This window comes from Canis lupus, chromosome 14 (assembly GCF_048164855.1).
Source record: "Canis lupus baileyi chromosome 14, mCanLup2.hap1, whole genome shotgun sequence".
Lineage (NCBI taxonomy): Eukaryota > Metazoa > Chordata > Mammalia > Carnivora > Canidae > Canis > Canis lupus.
The window spans coordinates 6,927,992-6,944,260 of NC_132851.1; the positions used below are offsets into that span (position 1 = coordinate 6,927,992).

General features: G+C 35.6%; 1 protein-coding gene across 38 annotated transcripts in view; it reads left to right on the forward strand.

Annotated features, from left to right (window-relative positions):
* The window catches only part of RIMS2 (regulating synaptic membrane exocytosis 2), a 581,405-nt gene that overhangs the window by 155,216 nt on the left and 409,920 nt on the right, over nt 1-16,269 (forward strand). For all 38 annotated transcript variants that reach the window (XM_072774146.1, XM_072774140.1, XM_072774145.1 and 35 more), the window contains one exon: nt 6,551-6,861. In XM_072774146.1, coding sequence (XP_072630247.1) covers nt 6,551-6,861 — 311 coding nt within the window. The remainder of the gene's footprint in view (nt 1-6,550; nt 6,862-16,269) is intronic.

A 16,269-nucleotide genomic window follows, 5' to 3' on the forward strand; every position in this document is an offset into this window, starting at 1 on the left:
ACTTCTCGGTCTGCATATGGATCTGGTCCATACTTTGTACTTAGGCAATTACTAATCTCCGAACATAACTGACAATGCTCAAATCATGGTATAATAGGTATATTATAGTTGAAGTGCCTCCCAATTTGAATTCTTTAATCAGTAAGCCATCGTCTTTTTTCTTTTTTGCCATTGAAAGCAATGAGTGGGTTAAGAGAAGCTACAGATTGGGAAGCCTGAAGCTCATTACTTCAAGTCCAAAGGTAGTTGGGGACAGCGTTAGGTATACAGAGAAGGGAAGTCAGGGAAAAGCCGGCCCCTCTGACCTGTGCATTGGAGGGAAAGAGAAAGAAGACAGAGGTAAGGCCAGTAGATGGTCAGATATGGTCTAATCTCTTCTTTCCAGGCTTTGACCCATGAGGAGGATGCATATTAGTTAAATTGAAGGCCAGTTTTTACCCTTCTTAATATTTGAGGTTCTTGGAAGAGATCGCCTTTCAGGATGCTCTAGCACCCACCTGAGGCATGCATGGCTACTTAAGAGTGAATTCAACAGTGCATCATGGCCAAGAAAGGGCCAGCATTCATTTCCAGAACTATCCTTTGTTCATTATGGCATGGAGGACACAAAAGTAGCTGCATGTCCCTGTCATGACACTCTTCCTCTACTGAAGAATGAGAAATGAAAGATAAAATGACTTTGCAGAAGAGGCTTCAGAACAGATAACTTGAGCCATGGCTGAATGGAGGATTATTTGGGGATTAGGAGTCTGCAGTGCCTTGGTAGCTGAGGTGAGATCAAGTCAATAGGGGAGCACAGTCCTGTCAAAATTGAGAAAAGAACCAGACTCTGAAGTACATGAGCTGCAGATTCCAGTAGCAGAAGCCCCATAAGACACTAAGACACTTTCTTGGAAAACAGCAGGGAAAGGGGAAGAAATATCAGAAATAGAGAATTTATCCAATGGAGGTATTTAACAAACTAAAATTATATGAGTTTTTTTTTTAAATGTGTCTAGTATGCTCTTGAGAAAAATCAGATAAAAAATAAAGAAGTAAGCTATGTTTCTTTGCAAGTAATTTTTCAAAGCAACACAATTGGTAACAGAGAAGAGTTTGCAAGAACTAGGATTTGGAGATGTTCCACGTTAAGGCTTCTTCTGTACTGCTGCTATTTGCTGAGAAACATATGGAAGACATCTTAAATTTTTTTTGCTTCAGTCTGCAGATGTGACTGTAACTAGAGAGGCCATGCATGTAGTTCATGGGGAATTTGGGAAAGTCTTGCTGTTTGTCTTGGGGTATTAGATGAAGCAAAGTTTCTGATTTTTGTTTGGTAATCCAGAATATAGAGAGTATAGTGATCTCTCGGTTGCTTAAGGAACATATTTGAAAATGTGCACCCTCTAGGACATGGGCCAGTACTTCAACTTTCCAAATTCACCATGACAGAGCTGGGGGAGGGGCTTATAGGTTCGTAGTTACAAGTTCCACTGAATTCTGCCTTTTGAGACACAGAGATCTGTACCAGGCAATTCCCTGGTAATGGGAACACTTCATGGTAATGCTGTGATTGAGCCTCTCTGGATTTCCAGGTCTTTTGCAGATCTTTTCTGAATCCTTCTTGTTTTTTTCAAACACAGCCTGGGCCAGGGGAAAAGAAGGCATTAAGGGATCTGTGGTGTGAATGCAGAATTATCATAATTATAGTAGAAACAATATTTGTACAATTATTTGTTTTGCTTATTGTCTCTCCATGACACTTTAAATACCACAGTAAAGTCTATGTCTGTTGAACTGTATTTACCAGCTCTTAGCATAGTGTGGTATATACTAGGCATTTAGTGAATATTGTATGAATGAATAAATAATGAATGAATCAGTGTTAATAGCTATTTGCCCATCTATAAATAAATTGCAGTTTTATGGTCTTAATTTTTATGATAAATTACAGCTTCATCCAAGTTTACATACTAATACTGAATGGGATATTAGTCTTTTAATACTACTGGTTGGATTAATAGCTGGTTTTCTGTAAGAAAAAGCCCAGGTTTGTGGCATTTTCCAATTTCTGCTGTTGAAATACACCTACCAGGGCTGATTTCAAGCTAACCCACATAACTTTGTTGAACGTGGAGTTGGGAAGAAATGTGCACACTGGTTCTTATGACTCAGTAAAAGCTGGCTCCAGACCAACACTGAAACACTTTTGTATGCAAGTTTACTAATGCATTGTTCTTCACATATGAAGATTATGCTGGGGATACGCATTCACTACAACATGTAGTTTAAAAGATTCTCAAGGTAATGCTATCAGTTGTAAAGGATAAACTCAAAAAGTTTGTGTAGCTCAATGTTATTGAAGTTTGTTTCTTCTTTACATGAAGTCTACATTGGTGTGGCTGATCAGCAGAGGACTCTCTTCCAGGTGCTCATTCAAGTTCCTGGGCTCCTTTTTTTTGTGGCTCCTTTTTCCCCTACATCTTGAATGAAGAGCATGATGGTAGTATATGAGAGTTTTTTAATGGCCATGGGAATGGCACATATCATTGCACTTATAATCAAATAGCCAGGACATAGTCATATGGCCATGGCCATCCCTGACTACAAGAGAGACTGAGAAATTCAGCATTCTAGGGGAGGAAAGAAAGAAATTTAATGGCCAGGATCTTTCAGTGTTCTAGTCATGTGACAGATTAAGCTGATCATTTTATATTCTTTTCTTACTAATACACTCATTTATAAGCAGGCTGGCAATAATTAGAAGTGGAGTCTAGTAAATTCTTTAATCTGTACAGAGTTAACTGGATCTTATGAGCTTGATCTATGATCTAACCAATAATCCTTCCTGTCTCTGCATTACTCTATTATTTATTGTCCCTATTTAGATGAAAATTATAGTTTTGCAGAGCTTTAAATTCTTTTATTGTATGCACTTGACATAATTTTGTTTTTCTCTTCTTTGGCTGTTCAGTTTAACTATTGCATTTATTAATCATATAATTTTAAAGAAATATTTCTCTTTTCCTTAGTTTTTCCCCCTCCCTTTCAAAGCCACCAAGGATGCTTATAGAACGGAGCATATGATAATGTGTGGCAAATTTGGGTCATATTATCTCTTAATATTGCTATATTACTTTGAAAAGTTTGGCATATTTAGAAATGAAGGTAATAATACCTTATAGTTTTGAATTCTGTATGTGTTTGTATTCTCAGGGCCTGGGTGTATTCGATATTTATGAACGTCAGCAAAACTAATAGGCCCTACTATTGCTATGTATGGACATATATATTACTATCTGTTTTTAACAGCATTCATCATGTGATATACTTGCTAATTAACTTGATTAGTTAAAGCATTTCATTAACAAGAGCCCTGTGATTTTGTTGCCAAATCAGTTTAATTCTGTTTCATAGACACATCATTTACTTCTAATAGACATTAATCATTTCATGACCAGTTAGTTAAAAGTCATCGCCTACATACACACGTGTATGTGGTTCTGAGAAGGAACTCAGGATCCTTAGTTTAGAAGTTAAGTTGCTATCCATGTGTGTGAAGGGTTTACAAGTGAAAGTGAAAGTGTCGGTTTCTGCACTTAGAGTGGATTGGTTTACTGAACTGTAAAGATTAATAAACTATTAAATCCAAGAATGGGAGGAGATAGTAAAAGAAGAAAAGGAATGTGAATTGGGTGTTAGGATATGAGGATACTAAAAGCTGGCATTTAGGAGGGAATATAGCATCTAGTCAGAAAAGTAGCAGCCAATGTGGGTATCCCAGAGAGTCTGGAGTGAGAATTAATATAGAAAGAGCCTTTAATAAGAATCGAACAGCATCCTTCCAGCCTTACACTCATTTATCTTATATCAGTATTCCCTGGATTTTAACAGATGAGGAGAACGAAGCCCATCGTTCTTCCAAGTTTTGTTCTCATTTTGGGCTACACAGGAATGTTACTATTACTATTTGTACGATGAATAGTTCACACAGAGGTAAATTGGCGAGGTTCCTCGTGGTCTTCTGTAGTTACTGAGGAGCACACCTATAACCCATTCCTCATATCAAGTTGGGAATCTGCTTCAACCAGTGGTTCTCTTGCTTTATCAGGCATCAGAATCTCCTATGAGATTTGCCAAAAAAATCAGTTTCTGGGTCCTGCCCCAGATTTTCTGAGTCAGTAGGTCTGGAATGGGGCCTGAGAATTTGCCTTTCTAACGAGTTCCTCGGGTGATACTGGTGCTGTTGTCTCAGGGATAGTCTTTGAGAATCTCTGCTCCAGAAGAGCTTAAGTAACCTGCTTGCCTTGTGACAAATAATGAAGCAGCGATAGGTTGTTTCTGCAGGTGATTGTGATTGGATACCTGTCTGTCTCACAAACTCACTTCTGTTTTATTGTCAGTGACTTATTCTAGATGAATTCATATCATGAAGTCATATAGCTTATATTATCACTATAATGTGAATAGTAATGCTTAGAATAAGATAGAAACGTTGAAATTCAAACTTTATTTTCACATTATTTTGCGGTTCTGTATTTAGTATACCTTTCACATTAAGAGAGAACTGCAATACTAACGTTTGTCACAAGATGGCATCAGAAGGCTGAAGATTTTGGTTGAAACTTCATTTTTGAGAGTTTAATATATTTCATGAATATTCAAACCAAAAGAAATTTGTATGTTGAGGTTTTTCTATTTTTTTAAAATTTGCATGAGATTTTGGTATTTTATATCAAAAATAATTTCTAGTTTACTTATAAAATAGGCACATATATTGACATTTTTGATGACTAATTCTTTGGAAATCAGTGAGACATAAATCTTAGTGTAATAACATTGAATATCTTATTATCTTTCCTCAAGAAGGATTTCAAAAGAATTCAAGTTAACAAGCATTTAGAAGGTCTAACTGTCCTGTGATTGATAGTGTCTCCTTATGACAAATAGACGATATAAACCCTGTCCCCAGTGAACTTTGAGTTTAGCTGCGGGGGAAAAGAGAAATGTATATACAGTTCAAAGAGATAACAAAATAACGGGCAGCCCGGGTGTCTCACTGGTTTACCACTGCCTTCAGCCCAGGGCCTGATCCTGGTGACCTGGGATCGAGTTCCATGTCAGGCTCCCTGCATGGAGCTTCTCCCTCTGCCTGTGTCTCTGCCTCGCTCTCTGTCTCATGAATAAAAGAATAAAATCTTAAAAAAAAAACAAACCCAAAACAAAGAGATAACAAAATAATATAAAATGATTAAGTACAATGTTGCGTGATATGGATTATACAAGACAATATGAACAAGAATGAGAATGAGGGCAATTAAACAAAAACTTTAAGTGGCATTTTACAGAAACATCTTTGTATCAGTTGAAACACCAAAATGAATCTTCTTTTACTGCGATTATCTATTATTATTGTAACTTACTTAAACTATGAGGAAGTGTGTAGCAATTTTGAGAATTGTGTTAAGATTCATTATTTGACATAAACAACAGAAAACATTCACTTGAAATATAAACCTTTTGTTTCATCAATATATAATTTTATTTTTTTTTCTAATTGAAAAAGATTTCTTAGAATCTTTTTTCTGACCAGAAGGTTTTCTAGTCACAAAGATAGTAGTTATAACATTCTTAGATTTCTGGAATCTGAAAAATGTATCTATTTAAAAAACAAATGTAGAATGGTGCTTACCAGGCAGGGGATGAGGGAGGGAGAAAGAGGATTTTCTGTTTAATGAGTATAGATTATGTTTCACCATTCTGTGAATATTCTTAGCACTACTGAACTGTGCATTTAAAAATGGTTAAAGTGGTAAGTTTTTTTTTGACATGAAAAGAAAAAATCAAGTATTCTTCTTGATTTTGAGAAACTAATAGATTTTTATTGAGGATCAACATATTCTTAGCTTTATTTTCACCATTAAGAGCTACTTAAAAGAAACAAATACCCCTTCAAGAAGCTTATAATTAATTAGTGATAGAAGATTAACCTAATATTAGTAGGCAATCTTCTGGAAGTCTAACATCTACCAAGCATTGTGCTAGACATTTTATATAAATTATTTCCAATCTTTAGTTCTCAAAACAATGTAGGAAAAAAAGTTATCATCCCTATTTCCCTATTTTATCACAAAGGAAACTGCTTTATAGATATGGAGGTTCAGTACTTTGTTCAAGGTTGCCAAGTTTCTAATCTTGGAATTGATATTGAAACCCAAGTCTGTCTAACTTCAAAATCCACTTTCCCTATACTACACCATACCCCTAATTTAAATAAAAAGCAATTAAGGAATACAGATAAATAGCTAGTAACTTGGCACTCTAGTTTGGTATTTCTGCTGTCAGCTAACCATTGCCTGTTTCATTGTAATTATGCTGACAAAGTTAAAAGAGAAGATGTGTGAGATAATTAATACATATAATTAATGGTAGCAGTCAATCTGGATTACATTTTAACTTCGAAAGGATAACCATATGATTTTTTTGTTGTTATTGGTTTGAACTGTCTCTCTTTTTATTTGTTTTGACTTTTGGAGACACTAATTTTTCTTCCCTGTGTATTCGTGTGCAGGTTATGTGGGTATGTAATTTGTGCCGAAAACAACAAGAAATCCTCACTAAATCAGGAGCATGGTTTTATAATAGTGGATCTAATACATCACAGCAACCTGATCAGAAGATTCTGCGAGGACTGCGGAATGAGGAGGCGCCTCAGGAGAAGAAAGCAAAAGTGCATGAGCAGGCCCAGTTCCAAGGACCCTCAGGTGACTTATCTGTACCTGCAGTGGAGAAAAGTCGATCTCATGGGCTCACAAGACAGGATTCTATTAAAAATGGGTCAGGAGTGAAGCACCAAATTGCCAGTGACATAGCTTCAGACAGGTAAACATTTTGTTTAATCTTTAGGTAAACATTATTTTTAATCTTCATTCTGAACAGAAATAAAAATACATGAAATGTTTAGGCACTGAGTTGTCTAAATGTAATGTAAATGTCCATGTGTTTTATATATATGCCAGAAGTGATGTTCAGGACTTGGACGATTAGAGGTTTGAATAATCTTAGGTTTATTCTGATTTTCAGAATAAAGAAATGAGATAAAACGGAGGATTTAGGTAGAAGGCTATTGGCATAGGAAAGGACACACTGGGATAGGGACGATGGGAATGACAAAGAGATGGTTTGAAGAATTTTAGAGAGGTTGCCTTGAACGAACCGACCAGAAGAAAGAGGTAAGAGAATGGGGAAAGTTACTGATACCTCTAAAAGTTCAGTCTTGGGCTGAAAGATGAGGCAATTTTCCAAGCAGGCAGATACAGATGAAGGGATTTCTTGAATTTGCCGTATTCTTGGGTACTCTGTTATTACTGTGTGGGCTCAATTCTACGGGCTTCTTCATATTCAAAATGTTAGACTTTCACAACTAGTATTTATGGTCCTATATTTCCTACCTTTGGAAGGGGAGGATGAAGAATTTTCATAGGGAGATTATTTTTCTATACCATATTCCTATTTGAATGGAAAATTAAAAAAATCACATTTATACTATTTCTGTTGTCTAGAAATGGCTAATAAATTTCCATGTGAATAATTATAAAGTAACATGTTTGTGGAAAAACAAACCTAAAATTATACTAATAGGATGGTGGGTTCTGAGCATTCACCTTTTACAGATAACGGAGAGTCACTTTTTATAGTGCTTAAAGTTGTCACCACAATGGGTTGCTATATTTTATGAGATTAATAAAATGATGATTTCACCAGTTCTTTTGAAAACTAGCAAAAGCAAAGCAATGTAATCCTATCTTTGGGCAAAACAATGATGGTTTCCTGGCTGAAATGCTATGAACATGTCTCGGTGTAAAATCTCAGGAACTCAAGAATTTTAAGTTTAGAGGACCCTTTTAGATTGAGGTCCACTTGAAGCAGATAATATAGTTTATTTGGAAGACAATTCCAGGCACCACCTATAGGGAGCGAGCAATGATCCATTGAAGAGCCTAACACTAGGCACATTGAAGAGCAGGTTATCTCTTTTGGCAAATGTGTGTTAATTTTACTGAGACTTCTGGGAGTCAGGGTAGAATAGCCTCAGAGTTACCATATCTAATGGGCAAGGAGATTGGGGTATTTTTCTCTATCTCCCCTTTGTTATTTGTCTAGGGTTGTTTCTTAGGAGGATGTTAACTCTTTGGAACTCACTGGCCAAGCCTGTTCGTATGGCCAGAGAAAGTACTCAGGCAGAGTGTTTCAAATATGGTAAGAAGACAGTGCTGTAAATGATGAGGCAGTGTGAGTTGGGACAGTGGCGGTGTCTGCTACACAGGACTTTAGAGATCAATAAAGTCTGTAAAATGGCAACTATTAGAGTCACGGTGTATGAATTTGGATGAAAAAATAGATCATAGCCAGAGGAGGTAGGATTTTCAATGAATGAATGAATGACTAAGTAAAATGGGTAATGGGAACATAGATACATTCTGTAAAAACTAGATAGGTGTGTAAGATAGTTTCCTTTGGAGTTTAGAAGGATAGATTTAGGGAGAATAAAAGGAAGTACTAGAACACTGGATCACATAATAGATGATGAAGTTTTGGAATACATTTCATCAGGAAGTTGTGGGTGTTAAAAATAAATCCAACAAGTTTGTGAATGATTAATTCATCTTTGTAAGGAAGCTAGAATCATATCTCTCTAGTCCTTGAAGAAGGTGGTGGTGAGAACAAATATATCTCTTTCAATATTACCTCTCAACTGTTCTTCCGTTGATGAAGTATTAGCCTGAATGAACAACTAATTGTGGGGGAGCAAGTTCTTTTTTTCTTTTTTTTCCCCCTTCTTCTCTTTTGCCTGGTGACTTTGGCTGTAATTACTAGTAAGTGTGTACCTTAATGACTCAAAGTATATCCTGTATGTATATCCTTCCTTTCTGAACCTCACATAAGTCAAGTCAGTACCTCCTTTTGTTTATAAGACTTACTTTAGCCAGGGAAGAAGTTAGAGTTTAATCCCAGATTGAGGAGTTAAGCCTAAAAAGTGGAATTGGTTATAATTTGTAGAAGCTTTTATTTGAAAAATACTTTCTCTTCAAGAATAATTCAATTTGCCTTATCATAAGCAAGAAAAAGAATATTTTTTTAAAAAAGAATATTTATTTTATTATTTTAAAATGTAGATTCTACAGCAATTTGTTAGGTATGCATCTATTAATCCACTGAACTCTTTCCCCTAGAGCGTGGGGTCAGCAAACTATGCTCCCAGGCCAAATCTGGCTTGCCACCTGTTTTTTTAATTTAATTTATTTTATTTTAAATAAAGATTTACTGGGACACAGCTATACCTATTCATTTAGTTATTGTCTATGGCTATTTTCAGCTACAGCTCCAAGGTTGAACAGTTACAAGAGACCATACAACTCTATAGCCTAAAATATTTACTGTGACCCTTAACTGAAAATGATGGGCAACTCCTACCCTAGAAAGTAGTTAAATTCTCTTGTTCTGTTGATATGTCTGCTTTCTTTGCCCATTTTCTTATGTTACTGTATAAATCATTTCAGTTAAGCCTGTTTTCTTGTATATATATACATCTTCTTTATCCATTCATCTGTCGATGGCTCTTTCCAGATTTTAAGTCTGTTTTCTTATTCTACTTTCTCCCTGTCCCCCTCCCAGGCTGGCCTTCTCTTCCCTTCCCTTTCCCCTTCCCCCCTTTCCTTTCCTTTTTCCTTTCCTTTTTCCTTTCCTTTCCTCCTTGATTTTGTTTATTCATTAAAGACCAGAGAGGGAGACAGAGACCTAGACAGAGGGAGAAGCACGCTCCCTGTGGGGAGTCCGACGTGGGACTCAATCCCAGGACCCTGGGATCACAACCTGAGCCTAAGGCAGGCACTCAACCGCTGAGCTACCCAGGTGCCCCCCTCACAGGCTTTCCCTCCTTCTTTCTTCTTCCCACTTGCGCCACCCCCCGCAGTGGCGCAAATCAACAGTACAAAATCAACAAAAGGGAAGCTGGCGATGTAGTACAGGAAGAAGAAAGGCAGTCCAAATCTAATGCAAAGAAATGTGGTTTAACTGGTGACAGTAATAAGCCAACAAAAGGAAATACCGTGGTGTCAACAAAGAAGAGGAAAATGGTAGAAATGTTGGAAAAAAAGAAGAGAAAAAAGAAGAAAACATAAGTGATAGTGTGAATCTCACATTTCCCCTATGAGAAAAACTTCTTAGATGGAATCATTCGTTTCAAATGTGTCCGTCCCCCCACCCCTTCCGTGTAAAAGCTAGAAATTTCTTCTTTTGAAGAAAATGTACAGCTTAAAAAAAAAAAAATCCCCGCCCCCGCATCTTGTCTCTATCTCTCGTTTTCTCTTCCTATCACTTGCCTTTCTTAGTAGAATGGATCTTCTAGCAGTTTGAAATGGACAGTGAATGAAGCTACTCATAAGGAATATAACTTCAGTTTAAAATATTATTAGTAATTTGTTTCCTCAGTATCATTCAGAAACTGGTGGCCTCAAAAATAGAAATTTGGTTTAATTAATTTAAATCTCTATGGATCTTAGAATTGTGTTTGACAGATACAAAAGTATGTTACATTTTCTTCTAAGGAGTTTTAATCTTTAACTACAGTAGTTTTGGCCTATTTTATGACTTTTTCTTTCCTCACAGGTTTTAGCACAGTGCTTTACACTTGGACCCTTAGTATTTATTGAGTGAATGAGTATTAATTGGCCCTAGATCTTGGCTTTGAGTTAATAAGTATTTATATGATTAGTTTTTTTTCATAAAAATGGCAACTATTTATTATCAATTTAGATGCAAAATATTGTTAGAGATTTTCAAATATGTTTTTTATTTCAGAATAAGTTTTGAAATCACCATTTAAAAAAAATTATGTGCAGTTTGCTTACCCTTTGTTAATGTCCCTCAGGAAGGGCCAGTGGTTTCTCAGCCTTTAATTTACATACATATAATGTGACGATCTTTTTTTTTTTTAAGATTTATTTATTTATTTTTATTTATGATAGACACAGAGAGAGAGAGAGAAAGAGAAAGAGGCAGGGACACAGGAGGAGGAGAAGCAGGCTCCATGCCAGGAGCCCGACGTGGGATTCGATCCCGGGACTCCAGGATTGCGCCCTGAGCCAAAGGCAGGCGCCAAACTGCTGAGCCACCCAGGGATCCCCTAATGTGACGATCTTACTAAAATTAGATTTGAGGGGCACCTGGGTGGCTCAGTAGTTGAGTGCCTGCCTTTGGCTCAGGGTGTGATCCCAGGGTGCTGGAATCGAGTTCTGCACTGGGCTCCCTGTAGGGAGTCTGCTTCCCCCTCTGCCTGCGTCTCTGCCTACTTCTCAGGGTCTTTCATGAATAAATAAATAAAATCTTAAAAAAAATAAGTAAAATAAAGTATAGATTTGAATTCGGTAGGTCTGAGATAGGGCTTAAAAATCTATATTTCTAACAAACTTCCAAGTGATGCCAGCACTTCTATTGCAGGCCAGTGAGGCAGTAGGGTGTTAAGAATATCTTAGATGGGGAAACACCAGTGACCTTCAATAGCTCAGTGGCAATTTTCCTCTGTACCATTACCACCAAGAGACATAACGCTTAATGAACATATAAGGTTCTTAGAAGCAACATGATTGTTCATCTGAATCTACTGTTCTGACATATTTATTGAATGGGGGACAAAAGGTGGAAAGCAGCTACCTGGTGGCAGATTGACCACATTCGCATAGCTGCAAACACTTAACTCCTCTATTATGACATTGTGGCTGAGCATTTACTGATTTAAATATGCTCTATTTTTTATAAACTACTTATTCCCCCTTTATGATACAGTTAGGAAATATATATCTTAAAAATAATACATATAGTTAGGATATTTTAACTCTGGGTTCATTTTCAAGGTAGTAGAAGAGATATTACAAAATGTTTGTTTTACAAAGAGGCCTTGGGATGTAGGAGGCCTATGAACTACTACTGGGTTAAGGAATCTAAGGTGGGATATAGAGGAGGGTGTATGAAATAAGCATTTAAAAACTAAATTTTTAAGAAAATAAAATTCCACAAAAACTAAAATAAATTTGTCTTACAACATGTAGATGATGTTTTATACGCTTGAAATGATTTAAAAATTGGATGCTTCATTATTTTCATAGTTGAAAATTAGTAAGTTAAAATGTAGGAAACTTAATTTTTTTCTTTTATGTAAAATTTTACTATTTATTTAGCACTACCTAGGACATTGGGAGAAGTTAAAAAGTAAGCAGTGTTATGGCTAATTTGTTTGGTGGAAGGGATGAAAATTGGCAATCAGAAGACAGTCCTTGTTCTTCTACTCTTTACTATTATTATTTGTAGGTGTATGTGTTTTGTGTCTCCATTTTCTCATCTCTGAAAAAGGGAAGGCAGTCTGCAAGATGTCAAAAAGACTTCCACTTGTAAAATTCTTTGCTATGTTGTATTTTAAGGTCTCTGCCATGGCATAAACTTGGGAATATTCTCTCCCATTATTTTTTTCTTTCCTATAACTGGTAGTATTGTGTTCAATTAATAGAGGGTTATCTTCCATATTGTAATAACTTATTGTTATAATCCACTTATTCAACAGACACATCAAATTTCAATTAGATATTATCTGTTATAAATGCCTCAAATAATTTCACCATGATTCATATATAAAACCAAATATTAGGTTAAATCTCTAATAAGGACATTTTGACTCTGATCTTGTAATCATAATACTGTGTAATATTTCTCTATTTTTCCCTATTTCTATTATAAGATAAAAATTAATAAATAATAGGAAAAAAGTAACAGAGTTAACTGCTTCTAATGGACTATGAAGCATTTTAAGAAACATAACTACAAAGAAATTATATTTCATAGGCATCCTGGATTCTTAAGTATTTGTTTCTACATTTTACTGCTTAAATGACACTTCATGGAAGTACTAAGAAATTTTATTATCATTTTTTCTGGAATTTTAATTAGGTAAGAGTGGAAAACTAAAAAAAATGTCATGACTCAATTACATTTCACTGCATTCTCTTAGACGGTGAGTATGCTACCAGATATAAGTGATGACAACAAAGTAATGAAAAGATGAGGTGATTATCTTGGATCTAAAATGTAAAGTTTTAAGACAAATTAAGTACAATGAAAATTTAGGGATTTGTGATTGCCATAATTTCCTTATTGCCTGATACTTATAACCTACCAAATACTTTTGTGACATTTGATTAATTTAAAAAATTAGATTCAAATTTCAGTTAGTTAACATACTATTAATAATAATAATGACAACATATTAGTTTCAGGTATATAATATAGTGATTCAGCAATTCCCTACAACACCTGGTGCTCATCACAGCTGGTGTCCTCTTTAATCCCCATCACCTATTTCACTCATCCTCCCACCCACCTCTCCTCTGGTAACCATCAGTTTGTTCTCTATAGTTAAGAGTTTTTTTCTTGGTTTGCATCTCTCTCTCTCTCTCTCTCTCTCTCTCTTTCTTTCATTTCCCCATTGCTCATTTGTTTTGTTTCTTAAATTCTACGTATGAGTGAAATTATATAGCATTTGTCTTTCACTAACTTATTTCTCTTAGCATAATACTCTTTAGCTCCATCCAAAATGGCAAGATTTCATTCCTTTTTATGGCTGAGTAATACTGCTGTGTGTGTGTGTGTGTGTGTGTACATACCACATCTTTCTTATGCGTTCTTTAGTCATTGGACACTTGGGCCGTTTTCATAATTTGGCTACTGTAGATAATGCTCCTATAAACATAAGGGTGCATTATCCCTTTGAATTAGTATTTTTGTGTTCTTTGGGTAAATACCTAGTAGTGCTATTGCTGGATTGAAGGATAGTTGTATTTTTAACTTTTTCAGGAAACTCCATATTGTTTTCTAGAGTTGTTTCTCCACTTCCTTGCCAACATCTGTTGTGGGTTTTAGCCATTCAGACTGGTGTGAGGTGATTATCTCATTGTAGTTTTGATTTGTTTTCCTGATGATGACTGATGTTGAACATTTTTTTCATGTCTGCTGACCATCTATATGTTTTCTTTGGAAAAATGCCCATTCATGTTTTCTGTTATTTTTTTTAATTGGATTATTCATTTCTTGGGTATGGAGTTTTAGAAGTTCTTAATATATTTTGGATACTAATCCTTTATTAGATATGTCGTTCTCAAACATCTTCTCCCATTCCATAGGTTGCCATTTAGTTTCGTTGATTGTTCCCTTTGCTGTGCTACATTTGGTTATTTTAAAGTAGGAATAATAGTTAAAATACATGCTTAAGACTTCTGCTTCCAGTATAGATGGAGTAATAGGGTCTGATCTACCCTTCTACCTGAGATATCTGAAAAATAGACAATATATTTGAAACGGTGGCTTTTTGTTTTTTAATAAATTGGGTATAAGGCAATAAAGGAGAGTAATACTTGAGAGATGGGAAATAAACAAAGTGAGCCTCATGATTGCTGCAGAATGCTGCTTTGAGAGAGTTTACAGACTATTGCAGAGGGAGAAGAGAACAGGCAGAGACCAGCTGTCTTCCTAAGTTGAGGAGACAGTTCTGAGGGCCTGGGAGACCAAGGCAGCTATAGTTTGCTAGACGGAGTACCAGAGAGGAGAGAGATGAACAGAAAGACACCCTGGAGATCTGAAGGGTGTGTGTATGTGTGTGTGTGTGTGTGTGTGTGTGTGTATTCAGTGGACTAATGATTGGCACATGTATGTGAAGAAACTACTTGAGGCCAGGGACAGAATTACCCAAAATGATTAGAGGGAACACTGGCCTGCATTCTCATAGGACCAAGAATAATGTTTGTTTGCAGCAGCCAGACTCGAAAACCTAAGGATTCCTGGAATATGGGTAGAATATTTTAGAAAGTTTTACCTCAGCAATGGGGAATAATTAATGCTAAAATAAGCACTGCTGTGAGACAGCATAGCAAATCATAAAAGCAAGACTTGAAAGGATCAGGCTGTTTCCACGTAATTTAACTGCCTCCCAGAAGTTCAAGAAGAGTTATAGGAATACAAAAGTATTCAGTACCCAATGTGATAAAATTTACAGTGTTTGATATCCAATCAAAGACAACTAGGTACAAAATGGCAGGAAAAGACAATAATGGGAAAGTAACCAGACATTGGACATCAACCCAGAAGTGATACAGATATTAGAATTAGTGGGCAAGAACTTTAAAGTAGTTACTAGAATGGTATCCCATACAATTTTAAGAAGTAGAGCTATAGATAAGTAACATATAAAAATAAAACCCAAATTAAACTTACAAAGATGAGAATTATAATGTCTGAAATGAAAAATATACTTGATGGGGATAATGGAAGATTAGGTACTGAGAAAGAAAGGATTAGTGAATTGAAGACAAATCAACAGAATCCATGCAAGATGAAATGCAGGATAAAAAAGTGAATAAATAATTTAAAAAGTGAAAAAACATCATTAGCTATGGGACAGTATCAAGAATTTAATATTCATGTAATTGGATGGTCCTTGAAGGAGAGAAGAGCATGAAGGGCACTAAGAAAATTTTGAAGAAATAGTGGTCAAATTTTTTTTCTTTCTCCAAATTTTTATTTAAGTTCCAGTTACTTGACATACAGTGTAATATTAGTTCCAGGTGTAGAATTTAGTGATTTTCACTTACATACAATACCCAGTGCTCATCATAAGTGCCTTCCTCAATCTCCTTCAACTATTTAACCGCATCCCTCACTCCTTTCCTACTCTTAACCATCAGTTAAACACATTTTAAATATAAAGACAAATATAGTTAAAAGTATGAATGGAAAAGATATACCATGTTAAAACTACTTATAAAGCCAGAAAGAAAGCTGGACTGGTTATACTAAGATCACAGTAAATATCAGAGTAAACAATATTACAAGAATGAGGACTGTTGCTTCATAATGAAGGTTAGTTAATCAAGAGAACATAAACATTTTAGATGTTTATGTTTATATTAACAGCTTCAAAATATATGAAGCAAAAACTGATAAAACTGTAAGGAGAAATTAGACAAATCTACAATTATAGTTGGAGGTTTCAATACTTTTGTCTTAATAACTAATAGAACAAGTAGGCAGAAAATCAGCAAAGATATAGTGGACTTGAGCAGTAGTATCAAACAACCTGACCTAATTGATGTTTGTAGTACAAATCACCAAACAATAGCAGAATATTCATCCTTATTAGGGATATGCAGAACAGTTACCAAGATAGGCCATATTCTGGCCATTAAACAA